The 25,542-nt window shown below is 31.1% G+C and overlaps 5 protein-coding genes and 1 long non-coding RNA gene across 7 annotated transcripts; 2 read left to right on the top strand and 4 right to left on the bottom strand.

Annotated features, from left to right (window-relative positions):
* Positions 1-110: 110 nt before the first annotated feature.
* LOC17893630 (nudix hydrolase 6) lies at positions 111-2,570 on the bottom strand. The gene is made up of 9 exons (XM_006298187.2): positions 2,212-2,570; positions 1,987-2,131; positions 1,801-1,866; positions 1,567-1,707; positions 1,314-1,391; positions 877-927; positions 758-792; positions 561-675; positions 111-469 (listed from the first exon to the last, which is right to left on the bottom strand). Exons 2-9 carry the CDS (start codon positions 2,128-2,130, stop codon positions 233-235), a joined length of 867 nt encoding a protein of 288 aa, XP_006298249.1. The 5' UTR covers position 2,131; positions 2,212-2,570; the 3' UTR covers positions 111-232.
* Positions 2,571-7,838: 5,268 nt separating this feature from the next.
* On the bottom strand, positions 7,839-8,352 carry LOC111831702. Its single transcript, XR_002834811.1, has 2 exons — positions 8,263-8,352; positions 7,839-8,153 (listed from the first exon to the last, which is right to left on the bottom strand). It is a non-coding gene; the product is annotated as an uncharacterized LOC111831702 (long non-coding RNA).
* Positions 8,353-9,960: 1,608 nt separating this feature from the next.
* LOC17890635 (nudix hydrolase 5) lies at positions 9,961-12,411 on the bottom strand. 2 transcript variants are annotated; one of them, XM_023786309.1, is made up of 9 exons: positions 12,165-12,411; positions 11,869-12,046; positions 11,602-11,667; positions 11,385-11,522; positions 11,218-11,295; positions 10,787-10,837; positions 10,649-10,683; positions 10,451-10,562; positions 9,961-10,361 (listed from the first exon to the last, which is right to left on the bottom strand). In XM_023786309.1, exons 2-9 carry the CDS (start codon positions 12,016-12,018, stop codon positions 10,116-10,118), a joined length of 876 nt encoding a protein of 291 aa, XP_023642077.1. In that variant the 5' UTR covers positions 12,019-12,046; positions 12,165-12,411; the 3' UTR covers positions 9,961-10,115. The 2 variants fall into 2 exon arrangements, with proteins under 2 accessions (XP_023642077.1, XP_023642076.1); XM_023786308.1 differs by lacking the exon at positions 12,165-12,411 and having other exon boundaries at positions 11,869-12,093.
* Positions 12,412-18,535: 6,124 nt separating this feature from the next.
* On the top strand, positions 18,536-18,883 carry LOC111831465 (putative defensin-like protein 86). The gene is made up of 2 exons (XM_023785623.1): positions 18,536-18,617; positions 18,726-18,883. Exons 1-2 carry the CDS (start codon positions 18,536-18,538, stop codon positions 18,881-18,883), a joined length of 240 nt encoding a protein of 79 aa, XP_023641391.1.
* Positions 18,884-19,860: 977 nt separating this feature from the next.
* On the top strand, positions 19,861-21,358 carry LOC17893753 (RPM1-interacting protein 4). The gene is made up of 3 exons (XM_006296577.2): positions 19,861-19,973; positions 20,779-20,961; positions 21,055-21,358. The coding sequence occupies exons 1-3, from the start codon at positions 19,968-19,970 to the stop codon at positions 21,094-21,096; spliced, it is 231 nt and encodes a 76-aa protein (XP_006296639.1). The 5' UTR covers positions 19,861-19,967; the 3' UTR covers positions 21,097-21,358.
* Positions 21,359-21,390: 32 nt separating this feature from the next.
* LOC17891581 (indole-3-glycerol phosphate synthase, chloroplastic) lies at positions 21,391-23,976 on the bottom strand. Its single transcript, XM_006297762.2, has 10 exons — positions 23,735-23,976; positions 23,272-23,538; positions 23,008-23,184; positions 22,660-22,734; positions 22,525-22,569; positions 22,280-22,444; positions 22,095-22,173; positions 21,878-21,960; positions 21,727-21,795; positions 21,391-21,621 (listed from the first exon to the last, which is right to left on the bottom strand). The coding sequence occupies exons 1-10, from the start codon at positions 23,900-23,902 to the stop codon at positions 21,535-21,537; spliced, it is 1,215 nt and encodes a 404-aa protein (XP_006297824.1). The 5' UTR covers positions 23,903-23,976; the 3' UTR covers positions 21,391-21,534.
* Positions 23,977-25,542: the final 1,566 nt, after the last annotated feature.

Here is a 25,542-nt window from a genome sequence, read left to right as displayed (position 1 = left end):
ATTTTGGTTGGGATTTTTATTTCTATTCTCCCTTCCCCATTCTTCAATCTAATCATCAAAACATCAAAACAAGAACAAGATCAAGAACGAGTCTTTTCTTAAGGGGTGTATTAAAAGTGAAATTTTAAAATATTTGTATTGAAAAATTATATATCTTATGTTATTCAAACATGGATTTTAAAACGTCAAATGGAAAAAAGCAGAAACAAAGAGAAACATCAACATCTTGTTCTTAGGTAGAGGTGGAAGTGAAGGCTTGGTCGTCAGGGCTCATATTGAGGCTGTTGGCGTGAACGGTGCTGCAGTAAAGGCTCCTCTTCTCTGAAACTACTGAGTTGACAGAAGAGAACCCTTCGTATAATGTCTTCACTTCAGACCTCTCTAAGCAGATTTTAGCCATTAACATGAATGTTTCTTTCCCTTTCTTGGTGTGGAAAGGTTGGTGTACGTATTCCTCAATCGGCATCCACTAGAGAAACCAACAACAAGAGACCTGACTCGTAACTCAAAACCATGGTTGGTTCAAGGTGCATCGCAAAATTATATGATTAAGAGTTTACCTTGGCAGCCAAGATCTCAGAGTCTTGTTTCTTGATTTCGAAACTGTTTGTTTTCAACTCACATAAGAACATTATATCCGTCTTTCTATACTCAGAGAATGCTTTGTGGGCTTCCCTGAGAGAGACATTAACAATATATGATGTCAAGGTTATATAGTTCAGTGGGTTACCTAATGGTTGAATAGATCTTTTGTTACCTGAAAGCTAGGACTTCTACAAACTCTGTCTTAATCTGAAGCAGAAGTAAATTACAAACTTAGGTTACATTATCAACATATAACTCAAAATCTTAAAAATATTATTCAGGGTTACTTACACCAGTTTCTTCTTCCACTTCCCTAATTGCTCCCTCGGCGATACCCTCACCCTATGGATTTGGAAATTTCAAGTAGCTTAGGTATGATGATATGTTTAGAAACAAAGCAAATCATTGACTCGATCCTATTTAATTGCTAATAGATCACAAATGATCTTGTCAAGCATAGTTAATGGGATCAACAACATGTGACGACGATAACTAAGTACTCTATACTAAGTGAATATCAATGATATGCTTAGATGGCTATATGTCTCTAGAAATTTTCTAGTAGATACATAACAATGGAAACAGGCAAAGTTGGTTTGGACATGCATTAACATTGGTTATTTTGTTTGGTCAGCATTTTGGTCTTAATTTACTTCTTTTAGGACAATAAAAGATCAGATTTACATACCACACACATATACAAATGTGTCACAATCCTAAAAACTAACCTCTTTAATAACACCTGTAGGGAGCTTCCACACATCTTTATCTTTGAAATATCCACTAGTCTCTTGAACCACAAGCACCTGAAGATGGCAAAGATAAATGTAACTGAGCGCCAGAGAACAAAGCAAGATTAGGCTAACTGATATGAGCTCTTATATCTAATATGCCAACAATGTTTTCTCTTGAATCCCTATTTTAGTGAATTGAGTCTTTCTTAGATCATGTTCAAAGTGATTAGCCAGGATAAGTAGTTACCTCTCTGTTCTTGTTTAGGATAAAAGCACCAACCCCAATACGATGAGAAGCATTGGCAGGAAGAGTGTTAGGTGACTCTTCGTCGAGCCAAGATGTAAGCATCGTGTACTCCTTCTCAGCATGGTGACATACAAACCCTTGCTGAAAAATCACCAAACAAAAGATCCAAATCACCAAAACTACACAAGAATCAATCCAAAACACCATAGTTTTACAACATAACATCTTAATTACCGCTTTCGCAGGTGCAATAAGATTCTCAAGGCCATCAGCAAGCTTAATCCAAATTCCCTTCTTCCCCTGCAAATCCATGTCTCAAACTCATTGCCACAAGACTATAACTTTTTCCTAAAGAGTCCCCTTAGATAGAGAAGAAACAATCTAAGGCTCAAATCTGAAGTGGTCTGTTAATGAAAATACCTGACTCCTCCATACCACAAGTGAAGCTCTCAACTTTGCTACAAATTCCTCAGTAGTCATTGGTTCTGTCAAGTTCACCTTAACACCTCCATAATCGTCTGGTTTCCCTTGAAGTAAAGGGGTCTCTTGAGCTTCACTAGCCATGCTACATAAAGAACAAAATGTTACCAAAGTCGAGAATCCAATCAATGTTCCACAAAAGCGAGTAAGAAGAGACATGCATACCTTGAAGAAGACAGAGTTATCTGTGGTAATGAACTGATTCGAACTCAAGGGTTTGATTTATAACCCAGAATCTGAAAGTATCAGCCAAGAAGACGACTCAAAAGAGTAGACTTTTGAAGAAATTGCCATGTAATCGAGTCGTAAGAGACTTAAAGTTTCAAACTTTGTTGAATTGCCATGTAAATACAAAAACACTAAACAAAAGGGAAGTCACTGCTTGTGCCATTGCTCATTGGTTTCACACACTCTCTTCCATGGAAGCCGACTCATCAATGCAGAGGAGATTCCAAAATTAAGGCTTTTGGGGGTTTCGATAGATTTGGGGTTCAACGGAACAGTCGCTCTCTTGAGCATGTTGCAGTCGCAAAAGGGAGACTTTTAGGAACCAAAGAGGAGGAAACACTGGACCGGTTTGGTTTGGTTTTGTTATAACCTGAACCGGTAACATTTTGGTCTAATCGGATTTATATACAGTGTACCAAACGTTTGAATTTGATTGAAGACTTTGGTCCGGTTTTGGTAGGATTTGGTTATAACAAGTAGAGTGTCACACTCACAGCCAAACTTAACATTATAAGTTTAAATAAAGAGTAAATAGCATTTACACCCACTTTCTCATAAAATATTCACCAATACACCCACTTTATGCTACCTCTATACTTTTTACACTTGAAATGACAAACAATTCCTTACAACTTCTACTCTCTTTCTTCTAACTTATAACTACTCACATTCTTTTATTTTCTTTTAACATTACAATAAAAAAATATATATATATATATATAATCCTCAGTTTTCTTTCTCTCTTTGTTTTCTCGTTTCTTTTTGCTCCATTTTTTTAATGTTATATTTTCTCTATCTTTCTCTGCCCTTTTCATATTTTACAAGAGATTCTCTCTTTCTCTCTATTTCTCTCCCCCTTTCGGTAACGATCACATGAACGGTAATTTTTGATATAAGAAATTTAGAAAATAATTTATATATTGAAAATTACTTGGATGGTTTATAGTTCATAATTTATGTTTAGGGCTAGGATTTTAGGGTTTAGGACTTAGGACTTAGACTTTTTTTATCTTGAACATCTTGCACAGTAATTGTCTATGGTCTCATTTGCAGTACACATATTCTATATAGATAACCATTAGATGCTTATAAACTTGTGTATTGATATGTAACGATTACGTGATTCACATGACCAAATAGACTACACCGCTTGGATAATCATCAATTGTTAGACACATAATTTGTTATTATCATCATTTTCAAACTTTCCTCACTCTAAAGACAACGACTTACACACTTTTGAACAAATTTCAAAATATCTCCATATGGAAGAGTTTAAATGGATTCATAAATTATCATGGACAATTTGATTTCTCGAACATAATGCACAGTTACTATAAACATATGGACTCAATTCGATGGACATGGTGTGGATACTTTTTAGCAATTGTAAAGCAAGTTCATACTTTGACAATATATGTCCTTAAAACTATTTTCAAATGGTTTAACTTTCACTCTACCTTCGTTTGCATCTTCCAATGTTTTTCGTTAGTTTAATTTTCATATTATAATACTTTTTCTTTACACCTTGACCATATATATCCATGTGGTTACAATAGTGTGGATATGATGAGATGTTCATTATAATGTTTGGAGGTTAGCATGTAGCTTATGATTTATGGTTTTTTGGTTTTAGAGTTAAATTTAATTGGATAATGGTTAAAGTTTGAGATTCATGATTTATGTTTAGAGATTAGTGTTTAACGTTAGCTAGAGTTTTGGTTTTAGGGTTCAAGGTTTAAGGTTTAGGGGTTAGGATATAGTGTATGATTGGTTTTGGTTTTAGAGTTAAATTTAGATGGTTTAGTAATTAGGCGTTTAATGGTTTAGTATTTAGGCGTTAATGTTTAGAGTTTGTAATTTAGTGGTTGGGTTTAGGGTTTGGGGTTTATGATTTATTGTTTATAGTTTTTTTCAATCAATGTGGATATAGTTAGTTGTTCACATATGCACTGCCAATTATCATTTTAATTTGTAGGCTGAAGATATAAAATACATAATTAGACTGATAGTAACGTTATAGATAGATTCAATTATCAAGTATGGATAGATTAAATTTTGTGGATATCATATAATATACTCAATGAAGAATGTATAATATATTTGTTCACATAAATACTATCCATTGGCATTTCTTAATGATAATGTTATTATTTAGATTTTAAAAGTCTTCACTGTTTAGGGTTTCATGTTTAGGGTTTAAAATTTAAGGGTTTTAAGTTTAGAGTTTAGTGTTATTGTTATTGGATATAGGTTTAAACTTCTATGGCTTAGTTTAGGTTTTAGTGTTTAGGATTTAGTATTTAGTGGTTAGGTTTAGGATTTATAGTTTTATATTTAGGGTTTAGGGTTTATTGTTTAGACTCTTCTTGTAATCCATGTGGATAGAGTTAGTTGCTCATATATTAATTTCCAAAACAACTATGTATCCATGAATGATACTATAATTGACTATCCATTTATCAGTGAACAAATGTTCAACTACAAATGGATAGTGTATAATACAATAATTCATCTAAAGTATAGCAATATGCATCTTAAAATGTAGAAAAAATATATCATTATAATCTATTGTATATAAATAAAGTGATAATTTTTTATAGTTACTATTTAAAATGAGAACTTATAATCACAACAACAAATAAAAAGGAGAAAAAGAGAGAAATAGAGAGAGAAAATCGATTTTTTTAAAAAAATCAAAAATGTCTTTCTTTCACTTTATTCATCTGAATAAATATTAGCCACTCATCTCGATCCGTAGTTACAACCCAAAGGCTCAGAACTTATAAAAAAAATCAGTTTTTTTTTAAAACCAAACCACGCAAAAAGGGCAAAATCGTCTAAGATAATTCAATAACCAAACAAAACCTTCACAAAAGTATACCATCCCTCTAAAGTAGGTCTATATGTCAATTTTCTTATCAAAAGTATGTGTATATGTAATTCACTCTTAAATAAATTGACAGGTGTTCGAAAAAAATAAATAAATAAATAAATTGACTAATACATAGAAATTTTTTTAAAAATCCATAAGAATTTATTGATTTGAGAAAATATAAATATTTATAAAACAAAAAGAAATGTATATATTATTAGTATTTTTTTTTTATAACATACACGGTATCTTAATAGAGTTATTATTTAATAGCAACCGCATGCTTTTTCACGGGCATGAGGCACTACTTCAAAACATATTCCGTGATGCATTGTCATTTGCATATCAATGCATTTTTGGGTGCACTCTGGAGTTGTCGAGCAAGAACCTATGATAAAATATCCCTCTCCTTGTAAATCAGTGCCAGCTTCCGTAATTTCTGTAATATATAATAAAACCAATTACTACAAAACATAAAAATATATACACTATTATAGAAAATAAGCATATCATATAGGTTTAAATTAACAAAAAGTGGATATCTTTTGTTGAATACTTGGGATCAAGAGAACAACCAAACACAAGAACACAACAAACAAAGATTTGGATGATATTAAAGACATTTTTTTAGTTATTTGATTTGTGAATGAAACATAATCGAAACACTTAAGAGTTATAAATACAGAGATGTGATTCCTCCATATCTTGATATATTTGGAATTATTATATTGAAAATTTGAATTTGGTCAGATTTTAATTTCTATGTATCCTAGGATATGTTAGTTGACTTGACTAAGGAGGAGTTATATGGTGTTTTAATGATTTTAGATGTTAGGTAGAATCTGTTGTTATTCAACCAAGATTTTACTAAACTCTTTTAAAGTTTTATGTTATTAGTTATTAATTTGTAAAAAGTCATTCAAAATCTTAATAAATATGGGGTTATTGGATTCAGAGTTTTACAAAATTATTAAAAGTTCTGTGTTATTCAATTTAAACAAAAGAATCTCCTTTTGTTAGTGAATTAAAAATTTGTGTTATTAGTTTATGATTTTAAACTCTTTTCTTTACAAAATAAAGTCATGAAAAGTATCTTATAAATAGAGGGATTGTTCGAAAGACTTTCAAGACTATATGAAAAATTAATCAACAAAATTACAGAAAATTCTCAAACAATCTTTTAGGGGGTGTTATTAGTTGTTTAAGTTAAATTCAACTCCATTAGATTTTTAAAATTCATAAGACTTTCAAAATCTGGGTTCATTGAGACTGATTTATTATTCATTCTTTAAATCAGTGGAAGTGTATTTACACTGACACATGATATCTTTTGGTTTTGAACAATAGAATTGAATTCTATAACAAATGATTTTACAATTTTCAATGAAATTATACCAAACTTTTACCATCACGTATTTTTTTCCCATTTCAAATTTCTGTATTGAAGTCTTAACATATCTTTTAAAGATGAAAATTGTTTTTTTGTTTTGTTAAAGTGATCAAATGAATCATACAACAGCTGTTTAAACAATATACACATTAACTAGGGATAAAAAAAAAAGACTGGGAAAAAAATGATAAAGAGAGATACATATGTGTTGGGTCATGGGTGAATGAGTTTGCAAATATTGATAACGTACGTGTATTACGTTAAATGAAACTTTTATTAATTTATTAGATTGTCAAATCTCATGTTAGAAGGTTGGTTTTGGGACTGACATAATTTACACATGAAATCAGTTTCAGATTCACTCAAAGCTTTTCAAATGAAATCATTTGTGAAAATCCACCAAACTTGAATAACATAAGACTTTAGTTAATAATTGTAAGTATAAGAACCAATAACACTAGATTTTAAACTCTTTTAATGAAGATTTTGCAAATATAAGAACCAATAACACTAGATTTTAAACTCTTTTAATGAAGATTTTGCAAATATAAAAACCAATAACACTTGATTTGAGTAAAGTATTTAAAATCATTGATTAAATAACATTAGACTTGGGTTAGAGTTAGACTCTATTAAAATCCATTATCCAATAACACCCACTTAAACTCTCAAACAATCATACAATCTATGATTTTATTAGAGTCATCTAAATTCCTTATAAGTTAGAATCCAATAACACCCCATAAATAATTTCTAACATATTGGGAGACGTATTTATAGAATAATATATGATCATATTTATTTTTGTATGGTACTGACTACTGTGTTATATGATTATATCCAATGTACCAATTCGTTTGATTGAAGACACTGGTCCGGTTTGGCTATGTAATCTGGTTTAGTTTCCAGTTGGTTAATTTGGTTTTCTACCAAAACGTTATTTTCCGATATAATAATAATATTAGAACAAAGAAATCTATATAAACAGTTTTTAAGCACATTTTGTAATAAAATCGTTTTATGCCAATTATTTCCCAAAAAGCCAATGTTTTAAACACTATTAATTTTAAATCATTAAGATTAATTTCGTAAATATGTATTCTAAGTCGGTTCAAAATTAAAATTTACAACCTGAAACCACATATTCATAAGCATATATTTTTAGAACTATTTTTTATATATGTTAAAGAAAAGAAAATTAGTTTATTGGAAAATTAAATTTTCTGTAATTCTTACTTTATTTTCCCCAAATTATTGTCTTGTTCAATCAAATCAAATTCGAAGAGAAGTGTATGACTCTTTCTATGAAATAGTAACTTGATTTGCAAAATAATTATTGGCTACAAACTTGTTGGTTGCATCAAATACAATAAAGTTACCCTAAGATAATATCATTATTATTACTATTATTATAAAGACTACATGTTCCTACAATGCAATATCTTAGAAAATGTGACTACATATTTCTATAGCAACCACATGCTTTTTCCGGGGCACCGCGTTCCTCTTCAAAACATCTTCCGTGACGGAATCCCATTTCATTACATTTTGTGTGGCAGTCTGGAATTTTCGAGCAAGAACCTATCACAAAATGTCCTTCGACTTCCGGAACATCTGTAATATTTTTAACAAATTAATTCCAAAATCTTAAGTATACAATATATAAAAGCAGAGTGTATCATGTAGGTTTAAATTGAAAACATAGATTTCTTTTGTTGCTTACCTACGATCAAGAGAACAACCAAACACAAGAACACATAAAAGAAACATTTGCACCATGGAACCATTTTTTTTGTGTGTGAATGAAATAAATCATACACTTCTATTTATATATAAAGAGATGTTATCCATAAATGTAATATCCTAATATATTTAGAATTATTCTTATTCATACTGAAGATTTTGTGAACTTTTAATTTATTAGTCTTTAAATAGTAAGATATGATGGTTGACTATATGATACTAAAAGATCAATTTTAAACACATGCATTGGTCATATATAAAATATTATATAATCCTATATCACTAAAAGATTTTTGTTTATATCACTAAAAGTTATAAATATACATTACGATGTCATTGATCGTTAGTGTCTATGAAATAAATTCATTAAGATACAATAGTAATCACATTCTGCTTAGTGATTTTGGTAGCTTGAGATCATATTCTTCTTATCCTAAGGACAAAAAAAAAAAACACTTTACAGCAAAGGCTTGTGCATGTATGTGTTTAGGATACCTTATAGTTATAAGATAGGGAATTGAACTACAGAGTTTATAATCACTGAACTATTATTATTCGAAGCAATTGAATCTCTCTCAGATTCATCAAAAGCAAAGTAGTTTTTCTTTTACATGATATATTTTTGATATATATGTTACATACAGTAGCATAACTAGAATTTGATATAGTATAAAATAATGATTTAGTTTAGTCATGACTCATGATCATACATAAAAAGATATTGAGAAAAAATTGGAAACTGAAAACAATATTGGGTAGGTTGAATTAGTCTAAGAAAACATTAGGGTTAAATTATGAAAATTCGAAATAAAAGATAGAAATAGTTAGGTTTAAACTATATGAAAACACTAATTAGTTTTGAACTTTTGATTAGTTTGATTGTTCGTTATTATCGTGTAGATGAGGAAGAAGAAATATATATATTACTACTCCTCTTTTGTATTGTTGGCTTCCTCTACTTCTTGCAACTTTGTCTACAAATGTTGTAGCATCAAACAAAGTCATCAGTAAATCAAAAATCAGATATGTCATGAGATATTAAAACTCGGCTAGTAACCTAAACTATGAAACACCCTTCTTGTACTCGGAGCGATCTGACGAGTGTCACAATCGTATGGATCTACAAGAAAACATAGCTATTTCCGACCACGCATATAGTCGCAAAATCGTCGGAAAAGGGATACTCCGACAAAATTCCAACGAAAAATAATCCTCGATAATTCCTGGTCGGAAACAAAATTTCGTCAGAAAATGGTCGGAACATTCCGACAGAAAGGTTTTGCGAGAATTCCGTTGGAAATATGTTGTCGGATATTAGTCAAAAAATATAGTCGAAAAATAGTCGGAGGATGTAGTCGGGAAGTTGTCGGAAAAATTTGTCGGAATTTAATCGGAAATTGGTCAGAAAACGTCATCGGATAATCGTCGGAAACCTAAAAGCAAAGAAATCAAATTAAAAAATGAGAAGTTTACTTCATATTTGACAAGTTTTTCCATCAACCTTATTAGATCGAATTGGAAGAGAAGTATATCCAAACTTTTATGATTCTTTTTATTGAAATATTGACTTGATTTGCAAAATACTTATTGGGCTATTATATGTTTCAATATCAGTTTTGTGATGCAATGATGGTGTTACAATTGCAGTATTTTTGGTTAATCCATTACATATACTATCTCATGAAAAATATTCTTACGAGACTCTTTGTTCGACAAAGTGTATCAAGATTCTCAAGAGCAGTAAGGTTTAGACTTGATAGAGGAAACGATTTCATAACTTTTATTGTCCTCTTCAATAAACAAAGAAGTCAAGCAAACCAAATAGAAAACATGCTATGACGAGAGTTTGCTCAGACATGTGGAAGTGGAGGTTTCATCACACGTCTCGCTCAGATGTTTGGCTGAATGATCGACGCTGCTGTAAAGGCTCTCCTTCAATGATTTTGTAGTGTGGACATTTTGGAAACCCATGTGTTCCTTCTGAAACCTCTTTAAAAGGATGTTAGCTATTAACATAAACATCTCATTCCCTTCCTCGGCGTGAACGGGCTGGTTTACGTATTCCTCAACCAGCATCCACTAAGAAAACACACAAGAAGAGAGCCGAGCGGTCAAGAAATACCATTGCTTGGTTCAGATTTATCAAGAAGTATATATAAAACATTTACCTTAGCAGCAAAGATCTCAGAGTCCTGTTTCTTGATTTCAAACGTGCTTGCTTCCAACTCGCACACGAAAAATATATCCGTTTTTCTTTGCCAGACTGCTTGGTGGCTTTCCCTGTGAGAACACAACCAGTATGATGTCAGATGCAAATAATCAGTGGTTTACCTAATGAAATAAGCATTGAAGAGATCTTTTGTTACTTGAAAGCCAGGACTTCTACAAATTTTGTATCAATCTGAAGCAAAAGACCAAAAAAAAAACACAGAATTGGATTTACTCTTTCGATACAAAACTCAAAAACTTGAACTATTTGCCGGGTTTTGGAGACGAATACGTACATGAGTTTCTTCTTTCACTTCCCTGATTGCCCCAGCCCATATACTCTCACCCTGGTGATTTGAAATTTTCAGTTAGCCTAGATATCCAAGAAAAGTGCAAAAACATATCCAAATCAAGAGATCTTGTAGCCTCGTTAATGGAATCAACGTGTTACTAAATCTTTATAGTCTGTACCAAGCTGACATGCTTAAATTTAGGCATTCTTTATAACGTAATCGATGAATACAGACATAACACAGTGGTTCCTTTGATTATCTGGTATACCCTTTATTCTTAACTAGTTATCTAGTTATCATTAGCATAGTGAGGGTAGAGATTATTAGCTATTACTAAGCTTTGAAATCTTCTTATGAAATTGTTAATATTCATGTAGGGCAACAAACATAAGCTTACACACACACAAAGATATGATAAGATCCCATAAACTCACCTCTTTAATAGTACCGGTAGGCACCTTCCACGCATCTTTATCTTTGAGATATCCACTATTCTCTTGAACCACGAGCATCTGGAAATGGAAAGTTGTATATCAAGGTTCAGTCCATTTAGATTCAAAGTGATAGGCCAGGAGAAATTTAAAACAAAGTATCTTGTTACCTCTCCGTTCTTGTTTAGGACAAAAGCAGCAATCCCAATACGATGAGAAGCATAGGCAGGAAGAGTACTAGGTGGCTCCCTGAGCCAAGATGTAAGCATCACGTATTCCTTCTCGGCATGGTGGTATGTAAACCCTTTCTAAACATATCACCAAACAGATCTCAATCACTAAAGCTAAACAAAAACAAAACATAACACAACACTAACATCTTCTAACCTTAATTGCCGTATCAACAAGACTAGAAAGCTCACGAGGCAGCTTTATCCAAATCCCCTTCTTCCCCTAAAAATCCATCTCCCAAACGTCAAGTCATTGGCAATAGAAACAGAAAAAACAATAAACTTTAAACAGAAACATAAAGACACTCTCACAACAGACACCAAACTTGAGAGATGTTCTGTCTAAATCCAGAGGTCCATATCTTTAGAAACGATCTAAGCAGCATCCTCAGTAGCATTGTAAAGAAAGAACCTTTCTTTATACCTGACCCTTCCATGTACGAAGTGAAAAATCAAGCTTTGCATCAAAATCGTCAACAGTCATGGACACCACTTCCATCAAATTCACAACAACACCATCAAACTTGTCTTCTTTCCCATCAAGTAATGAGATTTGCTGAGCTTCACCGTCCATGATGCAGTATCCAAGTAAAAGGTTGTATCTTTGACAACAAAACACAAAGAAAAGAAATGTTTTTGTCAAACCCATGTCGACCATTCAAATCGAGATTCCAAAATTCAGACACCAAAAGTGAAATGCAAGTAAGAGATAAGAAAAACCTTGGAAGAGACTTGAGTTATCTGTAAGGAAAGAACGGAGGGAGACATATTAGGGTTTTTAATATACATATCCAAAGAAGAAGACTTTGATAGTGATTTGAAAGTTCCTTTCCCTTAGAACTTTCGTGGAACGAGTAAATCCAAAAACAATGGGTTTTTTTTCTATTGAGAGACGATTCGGTGGTTGGACCATCTTGCTCCGTCAACGGAGTCTCTCTCAGACCAAAACACATGGTAATAACTTCGAATGGGGCGAGATTGAAGACACTGGTTCGGTTTTGGTTATGTATTAGACGGGATTAATAATATAATTTACAAATTTGAAGTATTAAATAATTAAAAACTAGGTGATAATTTTATAATAGGTAATTATTTTATCTATACTATTAATTGGGAATGACAACTTGAATCCAAACACCCCCAATTTTAGAAAAAAATTTCATGAAATATATTCCAGTTGCCAAACAGAATTAATGATAGCAAAAAAAAAAAAACAAAAACAAAAACTATCTATATTTATGAAAATCATAATAATATTTTACCATAAAAAGTGGACAATTAAATTTAAAATTAAATATATGTAAACATATCTATTTTGAATGAGAATTTTTGAGAAATACCTTTTTTGGTGTACCTCTTTTTAAAAATACCCCTCTTTTTTATCCATTTTCAAAAATACCCCTTTTCAAATATGAAAAATTATAAACTTTTATATGGTTGATAAGGTAAATCAAGATCATCATTACTACTGGGAGATTAAATCCAAATATTTATAAGGTTTTAAGGGGTTCTAAACGTCATTTATAAGGTTTTTATAAGGTTTTTAAAATGTTTACACAGTTTTTATAAGGTTTTTAAATGATTTTTAAAAGGTATGTAAACGGTATTTAAAATATATATATATATATATATATATATATAAATTTACACACATATAAAGATAATTTTTGTCTACAAATATAAGCTTACACGTATGTTTTTGAAAAATTTCAAATTTTATAATGACTTTTTGAGAAAATTAGAAAGAGGGGTATTTTTAAAAAGTGGTATTGGAAAAGGGGTATTTTTGAAATTCCCCCATTTTGAATATACATAAACATATTTAATATTAATTTAATATTTTAATATAATTTCGAAATTAATAATTTATATAGAATGAAATCTAATAGAACAAAATCATCATATATTAAAAAAACAAAGATAACATTTTTTTAGAAAAAATAAAATGATAAAAAATATGTTAGCATATGAAATAATCAACTAATCAAATTCTACATAGTATATATACATAACTGATCATATCATCAAATTTAAATAAATCAATAATTAAATATTTGTTTGCTAAAATCATGCGAATAAACATTCTACACCACATAAATTTCTTATTTTCACATAAGAAATATTCATATTCAAAAAGCAATCTAGCAATTATAGTACAAAAGATATCTAAAAAATTTATCATTAATTCAATTAGTTAATATGACAACTTTATTAGGCTACATCTCCAAAGTTACTAACTGAACAATATGTTTGTCAAAAGTGATTGTAAGTGCAATTATCTCTTATTTTTATTCAAAATTAACAATTTTGTTTCATCCTATGTTTAATTAGTAGGGGGATTATTAAATATCTATTTATGGATTTCTTAATTATAAAATTTTCTAAGAAAAAATAATTTTAGTGTGTTTTTTCTTTCTAAATGTATTAATGATGCTTATAAATAAATAAAAATTGTTCATAATAAGTGGTAAGATCTAAAATTCGAATTATTAAAGTAATTAGTTCGGTATGTCAAATTCTTATGTAATTTTCTTATCTAAGATTTTTTGTTCTTGTAATTTTAAAGAGAACAATCTATAATTCGTTCATCTAGATTCTTTGTTTCGAAAGTTACTTTTGTAAACTTTTTTTCTCATATTTGGGCTATCAATCATAGAGTAATATTTTAGTTAATGTGTGGTAGGCAAAAAAAAAGATTTTTATGTGTTTCAAAATTGAGAAAATTACTATTAAAATAATCAGAATATATAATATATTGAAATAATATTGTTTAGTAAGAAAGGTATTCTAATTAAATAACTGAGAAAAGAAAAAAAGTTGGGGAATAATTGAGAACTTGACTGACAAATAAGCATAAAATTAATCTATTTTAATATTAAAAGATTTTGATTTTGGCTTGGAAAATTTGGCTTTTTTATATAGAAATCATATAATATATCCTACTTGATCAGTTAAAATTTTGTACAAGTTATTATGATTGTGATACTGATACTAAAATGAGAATTAATTAAGCTTCATCTTCATATACGATTCACTTGTAGAATATTCAAAAAGAATGTTGTATGTTGGTTCATATATCACCAACGACTCATCTAATCTTTTTATTTTTTGTCCTCCTAATTATCAAAGTGTTCATTGCATGCTACTGTAATAACCATTCATGTCATCATGTGTAAGTCATCGTTCTGCTTATATTCCAATTAATCATTAAACAAAGTCTTTCATGGTAGACTTTGCTTATGATAAAAGTACTACTCATATTGGTGTAAACAAATCTCTGTCAAAAAAGTAGTACTCATTAGTCATTATAAACAAACCTTTCCAATGAGTAGCATCGCTTGGTCACTTTTTTCTTATTCTTGTAAACATTCTGAAAACAATTCCGATTTTTCATATTATCTTCACAATTACTTATATCCTAACAGCACCAACACATTTACTCACATCCTACTACGGCACCTACACTAAACTTGTTGACAACACTCTTTGGTTCCAGCCTGCCCACAATGAGGCATTTAAAGCCCTCAAAGCGTTGTTCGAACATAACAGATGTAGTCACCTATCGCTCCACGAACACGACCCTACAACAAAAAGCAATCAAATATTATAAGATATTTAGAAAGACTTTTAGATTCCATTAATATTAAAAAAATTGAAGTTTTACCTGTTCGAACTTGTAATCACAACCAAGGCTAGCATCAATAGCTTTTGAAAAGATGTTGAATACACAATCGGTGGCAAAAACAACCTGATTATTAACATATATTGAGCAGGAGCTTATATATTGTTTTAGAACTCACTCATAAAAAAAGAACTCACTCATAAGATTAATATACCAATTGATTATTTTACGTTTATAGAAGATGAAATATAATGTTCTATAATTTTCAAGTTTTTTTGCACCAGAAAAAGTGCAAAAACTTTTTTATATATTCAAGAATATCATTGAAATTTCATACACCAATAAATCATATCTAAATTAAACATCATTTTGGATGTCAAAGAATGACTAAATTCAAACTCGGATGTGTTGAAATTCAAAATAATGATTAGTACACCCAATAATGGACATCATTCATTAATTTTGGAACAAAGAATGACCAAATTCAAATTTGGACAAAAGTTGGTCGTTTGTTATCCCAAAATTAGCTACATATAAAAAATAACTAAATGTAATATAATGCAAATTGCTCAAGTAAACTAATAATATTTTTACGTTGAGATATTAACGACAACGCTTATCGGCTCGTAATGTTCGGTGAGTTTCTATTTCCAACTAATATTTCACTTTAAATTTTTCTTGTTTATAAGGTTTATATATATAGTCATTATTTTTACTCTACTATGCATTTAATATTTTTCTTCCATTATAATTCTCATTAACTCATTAACACATTAAATCATTGAAAATATGAACATTACTAATAACATTTTAACAATATTTAGGATTTTAAAATTTTATTTATTTAGTTTAATTCTCTTTTCTTAGTTTAATTCTTTTATGTTTAATTAATTTTTCTATTAATTATGAGTACATTAATATGCATTAAATAAATATTTTAAATATATTTAATTTAAAAAAAATATTAATGAGGTGGATGCTGATGTGGATAGCCTAGATGGAGAGTGAATTCTCATATTATATATATAGATAATATACCATCTTCTATAAACGTAAAATAATCAATTGGTATATTAATCTTATGAGTTCTAAAACAATAAGCTCTCCATACTAAAAGGCTAATATTTTTGACACACTGTATATGTTTTATATTAGTTTTTATTACCACCAAAAAACATGCTCCATAAATACTACTTATAATCTCCCTTTTATTATCGTTTTCTCTTCTCACGTACGAAATCCAACATTCTAAAAAATGTGATTTACCAAAAACGAGGAAATAAAAAGTTGAAATACATTAAAATCTCAATTTTTTCATATTAAAAGATAAAATCAAATTTTAAAATCTATCTTGGAAGACCGCCATATCGAAATTTGGTGAAGACGAAATAAAGCATAATACCTACGACAAAGGATAAAACAAATCGAAAATGGTGTAGGTATCCTCCTTTGCTGGATTGAGCTCTCTTCATGCTTGAATATCCCGTCCAAGTTAATCCGTTGATTATGGTGGCATCGTCTGATTAAACAAGGTTTATTCAAAGTAAACGAAAAAATAGAAATATTAGATCCCATCGAGTAAAATGAAATTAAAAAAAGTAAGCAAACTATCTAAAATTTAGATCGACTCTTACATCAAACAAAAAGAAATTTGTATGCATTATATGAGCTTGACATGTCATAAGTGCGTGCTTTGCAAAATATTTTAGCAAAAAAAATACTATGCTATGGGTTAATATTAAAAAATTCTAGATTCTCTATGGGAAAAATGTCATTAAATACATGAACCGAGTCATTTCGGCCAATTAAACCAGCAACTTCCAGGCAGACTATTTAAATAATACATAGACATTAACTTACTGTTTAAAACATGAAACAAAGTTGACCAAGCCAAAAACAACATGTCGTAAGTCCGATAACAAGCAATTAACAGGTGTTAGTTAGGCGTTAATCTTTATATCATCTCGGCGATGGTATTAGGCAAGGGATGGGTTGTTACAAATCCTCAATTGACATCCACTTAGAAAAAACCCACAAGAAGAGAGCATAACCTTAGCATTCAAGATCTTTGAGTCTTGTTTCTTGATTTCAAAAGTTGATTGCAACTCACATAGTAAATATATCACAGTTTTCGTTATATAAACATGAAGCTAGATATTTTTTTTTTTGGCCTTAATACTCACATCAGACTCTTATTGTACTTCCCTAACTGCTCCAAGATAAGGTGAACCAAGATAAGAAGAAGTTATTAACTTGTTACCTCTCAGTTCTTCTTTAACACAAAGAACTGATCTCAATGGAAGCATTAATTAGCATGCTAGGCATGTAGGAGAAGACATCAACACACATCCACACATCTTGAATGTAGCTAGATATTTATATGTTTCAATATATCAGTTTTGATTAGAGTGTTGCAGTGATGGTGTTACAGTTAAAGTCTTTCATGAAAATATTCTTGCATGCGAGACTCTTGTTAGTAGTTTTGGTAGCTTGAGAATCTTGGCCAAGAATGAGTGAAGTTCACTCTATTTAATTTATATCTTTCTTGATCCAGACTCTTTGCATGGGGTTGTCAATGAATCATGGAATTTTCTAGGGTTTGATTGTTGGATTCGTGTGATATATGTTTTCTTGATGATTCAATTCCAATAAAGTTCGACAATAAAGTGTATCAAGATTCTCAAGATCGCATGATATGATGTTTTCTCAATAAACGTGGATCCCCAAAGCATCAATCAAGCAACGTTTAGACTTGATAGAGGATACGGTTTTATCAACAAAGAAGTCAAGCAAATTAAAATCAAGTCATTAATTTTAACCATTTTTTGGGAACAAATCATTTCACTAATGAAAAAGAAAACTATCAACTCAAATTTTTGATATGGAAAATTCTATAAGAAATATTAGTCAATATATACATAATATGGACACCTATTAAATAATATGTATGTGTGTATAGGTGTGTAAGTATATATTATATCTATATAAATGTACACATAAGAGAAATCTAAATCATTCTGAATATTAAAGGTAAATCATTCAGTTTTATAAGAATTGTTAAAAACATTGAATACAAAATCATACAATATTGTAATAGTGTCAAGATACCAATTTTTAAAATTTATGACTCCAATATTTTGTGGGAACATATATAATTTTAGTAAAATAAATTATTAATTCAACTCTTTTTGATATGGAAAATTCTATTAATAAAAAGATGATTTCAATACATATTATATATGGAAGACCTATTAAACTATATATGTATGTGTGTAAGTATATATCTATATCTATATAAATGCACACACAAGACCAATACAAAACATTCACAATAAACATTAGAGTATCATAAACACGAAGGTAAATCCTAAATATATCCAATTTTATAAGAAATGTCGAATATATGTTCATCTTATATTATTGATTATGAATCTTGTTTTTTTTTTTTGTTTTCCTAGTCTTTGATCTAATGGCCATCACCAAGTGTTCATCTCTTCTATTACTATCGTTGATGATGATGTTTTTGCTCATCTCTAATCCCGTAAATGCAGGTAATTAATAATACATTCGATTATTTTTGAATTACTATAAAATTATCACTTGAGCCATTGTTATATATTTATTTATAACATGTTTAATTTTGTTTATGAATCAAATAGGAGAAACCAATAGGGAAAGACTAATCAAACATTGTACTGGGATGGATTGTACAACAACAGAGAAGTGCAATGCATATTGCATAGAACAACATTTCTTAGAGGGAAAATGTTTAGAAAGATATTTAGTTGGTGGTGTTGAATGTTGTTGTTTAGCATAAAAATATGGTTTCTCCTATTTTCTAGATAATAATAATTTTTGATGTCAAATTTTACTTTTTAAAGTATGAAATAAAATATATTTAATTATGATGATCCACAATATATTTCTAGTCTTACACTAATCAAATTACTTATTTGTTGTTGGTATACACAAAAAAACATAAATCGAATATGAACGATAAAAAAGTTAATTAATACGTCTCACATCAAAAATATCATCGTGTTAATTTAACACATAAATAAAACTCATTTAAATGTCCTATTCAAGAATTTTTCTACTACCCATATTTTAATTATTATATAATAAAAGTTTGTATTAACAAAATATTGTACAATAAAGAAAGTGATTGCAAATGATTGTATAATAAAGATTTGTATAACAAAATATTGTATTAAGTAAAGAAAATTATTAACGAAATAATGTATAATAAAGTTTTCATCTCCAAGTGAAGGGGGATGGACTTCGTTTATGACATTACTACCAACCTAAACCTGTAAATAGATTTGAAGCTTTTCACGAACCATCAATTCGACAATGAATAGTTAGGAAAAAAGGAAGATAAGGTTTCAAAGGTAACGAGGCATCAAATTGAGATTCTTCCCATAATACTTATTCATTAAGAAATTGATTGACAATGTCAAAAAAAAAAAAATTGATTGATTGATGATATCTAATGGCTTTAATTAAATTCCTTTGAACATTTTTTTATATTTCAGTCTTTCTATAATAACCACAAAATCCATAAATAACATAAGTTTCCTACTACGCATCAATGAAATAAGAGACTAGAAAAAAATAAAAATAAATAAATTCTCCCACTTCTTCTTACCAATTTGGACTTCTATGTAATTGGTTAAGCTTAAAAATTGATTCAGTGCAATTAAAAAATGTGTCTGTTGAGTGTTGAGATGAGACGACATAATGGGCCTACGAAGGCCCAAGATTCTATGGCTCCTTCTTTTTCGCCTCATCCTCAAAGCTTTCACCAGAAAAGATAAAACAAAAGTTGAAAGGGAGAACCAGAGGAAGGAAGGAGACGACCACCACCACAACGCATCTCAGCTCAGCTCTTCTTTTAATCCATGGCAGTACGATCTTTCTCCATCTCTTTTCTTTTTCGATATTCTTAATCTATGAGATTTCTTGTTTCTGAGGCCTCACATCTTTTGGTTTTGATGTTCTTGTGATTTCTTGTTTTTTTTTTTTTGCTTTTTGATGGAATTGTTAAAAAAGTTTGATACTTTTTTATTCTGATTGTTCTCATGGATTTGTTTTTTGAGATTTACCTTTGGACTCTTTGATTCTATAACAATGGTTTTTGCTTGTTGGAGATGGACCTTTCTTGTCTTGATCTTACAAAAGTTTAAAACTTTTGTATGGATTTGAAGTTACTGTTCGAAAAAAATCAATACTTTGTTGTGTCTTCTGCAGATTTTGGTGGTGAGAAAGTATTGGTTTTTTTTATGTGTCATAATATCTCTGGTCTTATAATTTACTATTCTAGATTAGTGAATAGAGAAAGAGAAAGTCTTTGTATGATCTTTGCAACCATATCTTGAACAGTGCATAGGGTTAATGAGATGATCAGATGAATGACTTTGTTGTATGTGCATATCATTTTCTTGATTTCAATATACTTTGCTTATAGATTACTTTACTGAAGCTTTTGCCTCTTTTTTGTGTGTTTACGAGTTGTCGTGTTGGGCATAGAGGCTTGTGTACTGTTTACTTTTCGATCGAAAACTTATATCATATGAGTTAACCATCTAGACAACATATAAGTAGTAATGAAGACTTTTTTCAATGGATTTTGGTGCGAGTGTTGGCGTTTAGAACTCATTGTCTTGAACATTCGGATGACTGAAAATGTTTTGACGTTTGGATTGTGTGTAGGACAAGGGCCGCCCGTTGCCAAAGTTTGGCGAATGGGATGTAAATGACCCTTCATCAGCTGAGGGATTCACTGTTATCTTCAACAAAGCTAGAAACGAGAAAAAGGGAGGTGGTAAATCCGACTCACCAGGGAGAGATGAACCTGGATATAATAAAAACGGGGAGGTTCTTGAGAAACCCGCCGTAAGCCGCAGCCTCTCTGGTCATCTTTTTTCTTCTCTTAATCATCTTATTGTATGGATATATGATTGATGCTGTTTATTGCATAATTTGCAGAAGAAATGGTTTTGCTGTATAAAATCCACTGGCGCAGAATAAGTGGACAAGTGTTTGCCTTTGGAAGGTCGTTTATCTATATCTAAAAATCATACTGCATCAAGAAGACTGGAGCTTGTCTGAGAAGCCATGACAGTCACTTTTGGATTCTGGTCGGAAATGTTTGGAGTGGTGTATTTAGTGACTCCGGTTGTTTTGCAAGGATGAATGTATTTAGATAACAACAATATCGTTTCTATGTATTGGTGTGATGGGTTGTATTCTTCACTTGTGAGTTATGACAACATAATATTGCTATTTCTCTGTTGGCTTGGGGTTCCATGGCTTAGATCAATCTTTATTCAACTTATTTGATTGATGGTTATTGAAAATGTCTGAAACATTAGAACAAGATACAAAGCCTTTCTAGTCTTTACTCTCAATCCCCACAGAACAAGATACAAACAAATGTACTAGTAAACATATTTGGAGATGTGGTTTCTAAGAATGAGAGATGTTCCTGCCAAAAAGTCCAGCTATTCCTTTCTCAGGATCGCTCTGCTTCACAATGGACTCGCCAACCAAAACCTGAAAGCTCGTAATTCAGTATTTAAGCGAATTGTTCATCTGATTAATGCTTGGGGAGGTTTTCCAAGCAGCCAAATGTTTTAATATATAATTGTCAAAGCTTACCGCTTTAACTCCGGCAGCTTGTACATAAGCAATGTCATCAGGTGTAAACAAACCGGACTCGCCAACCACCTTAACGTACAGAACAGGAGTCAGGATTATGTTTGAGCAATTGACAGACACCAATTCAGGAATGGAAAGTGGAAGTACTTACAATCATGTCTTTCTCACGAATTTGTCTACCATGTTCTCCTTCAAGAAGATTCTTTGTATTACTGATGTCTACTTTAAATGTTTCTGAAACACAAAAAACTTTTATTTGTGAGACTCCTCAACTGAACAAAACTTTTGACAATATGAATCAAATCTACGTGAACTCGGTCTATGAGAAAAGATATCAGAACTAGCAATATGTACAAAAGCTGCATTACCAAGACTTCGGTTATTGATGCCAACGAGCTCGATCCCTTCTATTCCAAGCACACGGCCCATCTCTCTCTCATCATGTACCTGTTTTATGGACAACCATATTAGGAGAAAAACAAAAATAATACGAACTTTAAAGACGCATAATTATGTCAAGCAATCAACATTTAACCAAAGCAGGGAAAGATACCTCAACAAGGGCAGCCAAACCAAGATTCTTGCAAATCTTAAGCAAGTAGGTTATTTCTAGGTCAGTCAATACAGCAGCAATAAGCAATACTGCATCCGCACCTTTAGTCCGAGCATAGTAGATCTGCCATGGATCTACGACAAACTCTTTGCATAATAGTGGACACTGCAATAATTGAAAAGCATTGGTTACACAATGTGTTGATTATCAAGTACTAAACACATCAGAAGTTGCTAAGAAAATACCTTCACACCAGCGTTCCTTATTGCTTCCAGGTTTTCAAAGCCTCCCTATTGAACAACATCGAGATAAGAACTACAAATGTTAAAAACTTTTTGCAAATGTGGATAAGATATCTACAACTGAATACACAAGTAAACCTGGAAATACTTCTGGTCTGTTAAAACGCTGAGGCATGCTGCTCCACCTTTTTCATAAGCTTGAGCAATCTCAACCTGTAAAACCATAAGCATTAGCAACACAGCCGGAGGAATCATGAAGACCTGACAGGTCTAGATTAGAAATATAATAGCAAATCATATTGGAAACATTCAAAAGAAAAAATGTTGATCTACTTCCCAAGGCCAAACTGCAAATTTTAATAATGCTGCAATCCTTTTATTTATTGAAAAGACTCAACCTTACTCGCTTAATCAAAGTTCAAAAACTCAATTCGAGATCAAGATCTAATGACATTACAGAAAGAAACAGAAACCACCATCACATACCGGGTCAAAATTTTCTTTTAAGACCCCTCTACTTGGTGAAGCCTTCTTAACCTCAGCTATCAAGCCAGGCAACCCAGTTCTTTCCTGAGCCATCCTAAGAGCCCCAACAAAATCCCTGGTTGGAGGAGCATTCTCAACAGCTTTCTTCAACGCATCAAGTGGGTTTAGCTCCTTCATCTGAAAAGCGAAAAGACAACAATCACATTAAGAACCATGTAATCTCCTCTCTGAAAAGAAAAGTCTTGTAAGGAGAAAAATCTATACCCGAGAAACTTCTACATCTTTGTACCATGTAATCTCCTCCAAGATATTACGAGGAGAATCAGCATCATTGTTATGCAATCTCAACTCAAATGGTCCAGTATACCCCAAAGGAGCCTTGGTTGGTGGTTTTCTCCTTATCCTAATACCTTGGCTAATTGCTACTTCATCCTGATACATCTCTACTTCCCATTCCTTGATCCTAAGAGCATTTCCTTTGTCCTCTACTGAAGAAGAAGAAGACACAACTAAGCTTTCCTTCAAATCCGACTACAACAAAAAAAGGCAAAACCTTTCAGCAACAGATTGATAGAATCAGAAAAAACCCAATTTGTATTCCAGCTAGGGTTCAATCTAGACAGTAGACAACATCAAATGCCACAAATCACACAGAATCAAACGAAAGACTCAAACTTTATTTAAGGGTGTTCATAGAAATCGAGAAAGGGAACAAATTTGGACGCACCTGTTGAGCCCGGATCGAGAACTGCGACGGAGCCGTGAACCTGATCCTTCTGTCCATGGCGAAACCTGAAAGTGAACGTTTGATTGAGACAGAAACGTTACCACACCGATACAGAGAAGGTGAAGCCACTCTAACCGGAAGTCTCTGTACCGGTACTAATCCCTCCATTGCCGAGAAACAAAAAAAAGTTTCGAACTTTGAAACCAAAAAAATCAAGAACAGACACAAGAAGGAAAAATTCAAATGGGTTTTGTAATTTATGGTCAAAGTTAAAGTTTTTATAGAAGCAAGTCAAGAATTTGGATTATTGACTATTTTTTGGTTGTTGGTGTGATTAGCACGTGTGGCTAATAAGATCACCAACGTAATTAAGACGGCTGAGTTTTTTTTTCTTGCAAGTGGTTGGTGAAAACAAAGTATAAGCAGAGACTGGTCTAGTCGTAGGCTTTGTTGTTTTACTATTCTACTACACTATTTAGGTTGGTAAGACTTCTCTTCTCTGGTCAGAATCTTGGCAGGTGAAGTCTTAACCAAATTTTGTATATGTATTGGCAAGAGTCCTAGCCAAATTTTGTATATGTATAGGGATCCTAAGGATTCTTGCGATATTAAGTTCTTGGTTGAGGAATGAAGGATAATTTGAGTAAGGAACATGTTTGTCTTTGGACTAACCATTTAGAAACTACCATGCCAACGAGGAAGAGAATGCTCATGTGGTAAAGCAATAAAAAAATGCCCTAATGAAGGAGAGATGTCTCCATATCATGTAAAGAACACACTAGACTAGAGAAACTCGCAAAGGTCAAAAACAGTATCGAGGCTCTACCATAAGGTTAGTTTTGAAACCTCTAATTCTCGAGCCAGTTATTGAAATACAACCAATTTGTACAATGATCACATATTTGCTACAAACTATTAAAACAGACGGTTAGGAACATGATGCACTTTTTAATACAATTATGGTACACTTTTCAGTTTATTTAACATTATTTTTCTGGACAATGTTAGATATTTAATGCCAAATATATAATAAAGTTCCCCATAAGTATTTCGAACTTGGTATCAGATAGATCAATTTTTAAAACAACAAGTTCAAGGAGAAAAAAATCAAGAAGAATAAACAAAATTTATAACCAAAGATCGCCAAATAACTAAGAAGATTATTCTCATTATTATAATTATTTATCAGCATAACTAAAACAATTTCAATATTATAATTTTTTTTCCTCAAAATTTCAATATTAAGATAATGATTTAAACTTACGGTGTATTATATGTATATATATATATATATATATTTATGTCAACATTTTGATTTTATTTTTGCTCATTTTAATTGAAACTAAATATTTTTAGTGCTTTCATTAAACTTTTGAGGGACATCATATGTTTCTGGATGTGATTGGAAACATGTGTACCGAATTTGTCGAACTAGCCGCTAAGGAATGGGATGTCAAAAGTCTTTCTCTGAGATTCTCAGATATTTTTCGAATTATTAAGGATTGTGATATAAATAATTTCAAGTAACTCTCTCTAAGGTAGAGTATGAGGAAAAAATGAATCGGCATAATCAAAACTTGATATTTTGGCGTGGAACAAAATATCAATCATGTTATATGACAAGATAATTGATTATACTTTTGACGAGATCTTTTAGAAAAAAACAACGAGAAATACTACTCGAACAGTTTAATTCATTTTAACTGATAATATGAAAACTTTGATCATTTAGTGGCTCCAGGGAAGTATACAATCCTTCTCAATAAACTAATATTCACAAGTTATAAACTCGAGAGCGGACTGTTTTT

Source organism: Capsella rubella, unplaced genomic scaffold, assembly GCF_000375325.1.
Source record: "Capsella rubella cultivar Monte Gargano unplaced genomic scaffold, Caprub1_0 scaffold_3, whole genome shotgun sequence".
NCBI lineage: Eukaryota > Viridiplantae > Streptophyta > Magnoliopsida > Brassicales > Brassicaceae > Capsella > Capsella rubella.
Note: the sequence above shows the minus strand (reverse complement) of the source record. Positions and strands in the feature narration are given on the sequence as shown.

Bases quoted from the DNA above. Each gene is read 5' to 3' on its own strand.
- LOC17893630 (XM_006298187.2), bottom strand. From the start codon at position 2,130: ATGGCTAGTGAAGCTCAAGAGACCCCTTTACTTCAAGGGAAACCAGAC. The intron at 1,708-1,800 runs GTAATTAAGATG...GTGATTTTTCAG, and splicing joins TTATTGCACCTGCGAAAGCG to CAAGGGTTTGTATGTCACCA. The intron at 470-560 runs GTAAACTCTTAA...TGGTTTCTCTAG, and splicing joins CTGAGATCTTGGCTGCCAAG to TGGATGCCGATTGAGGAATA.
- LOC17890635 (XM_023786308.1), bottom strand. From the start codon at position 12,093: ATGGGTTTGACAAAAACATTTCTTTTCTTTGTGTTTTGTTGTCAAAGA. The intron at 11,296-11,384 runs GTAACAAGATAC...TTCCATTTCCAG, and splicing joins TCCTAAACAAGAACGGAGAG to ATGCTCGTGGTTCAAGAGAA. The intron at 10,362-10,450 runs GTAAATGTTTTA...GTGTTTTCTTAG, and splicing joins CTGAGATCTTTGCTGCTAAG to TGGATGCTGGTTGAGGAATA.
- LOC111831465 (XM_023785623.1), top strand. From the start codon at position 18,536: ATGGCCATCACCAAGTGTTCATCTCTTCTATTACTATCGTTGATGATG. The intron at 18,618-18,725 runs GTAATTAATAAT...TGAATCAAATAG, and splicing joins CTCTAATCCCGTAAATGCAG to GAGAAACCAATAGGGAAAGA.
- LOC17893753 (XM_006296577.2), top strand. The intron at 20,962-21,054 runs GTAAGCCGCAGC...CATAATTTGCAG, and splicing joins AGGTTCTTGAGAAACCCGCC to AAGAAATGGTTTTGCTGTAT.
- LOC17891581 (XM_006297762.2), bottom strand. From the start codon at position 23,902: ATGGAGGGATTAGTACCGGTACAGAGACTTCCGGTTAGAGTGGCTTCA. The intron at 22,174-22,279 runs GTATCTTTCCCT...TCCATAAAACAG, and splicing joins GTTTGGCTGCCCTTGTTGAG to GTACATGATGAGAGAGAGAT. The intron at 21,796-21,877 runs GTAAGTACTTCC...CTGTACGTTAAG, and splicing joins TTCGTGAGAAAGACATGATT to GTGGTTGGCGAGTCCGGTTT.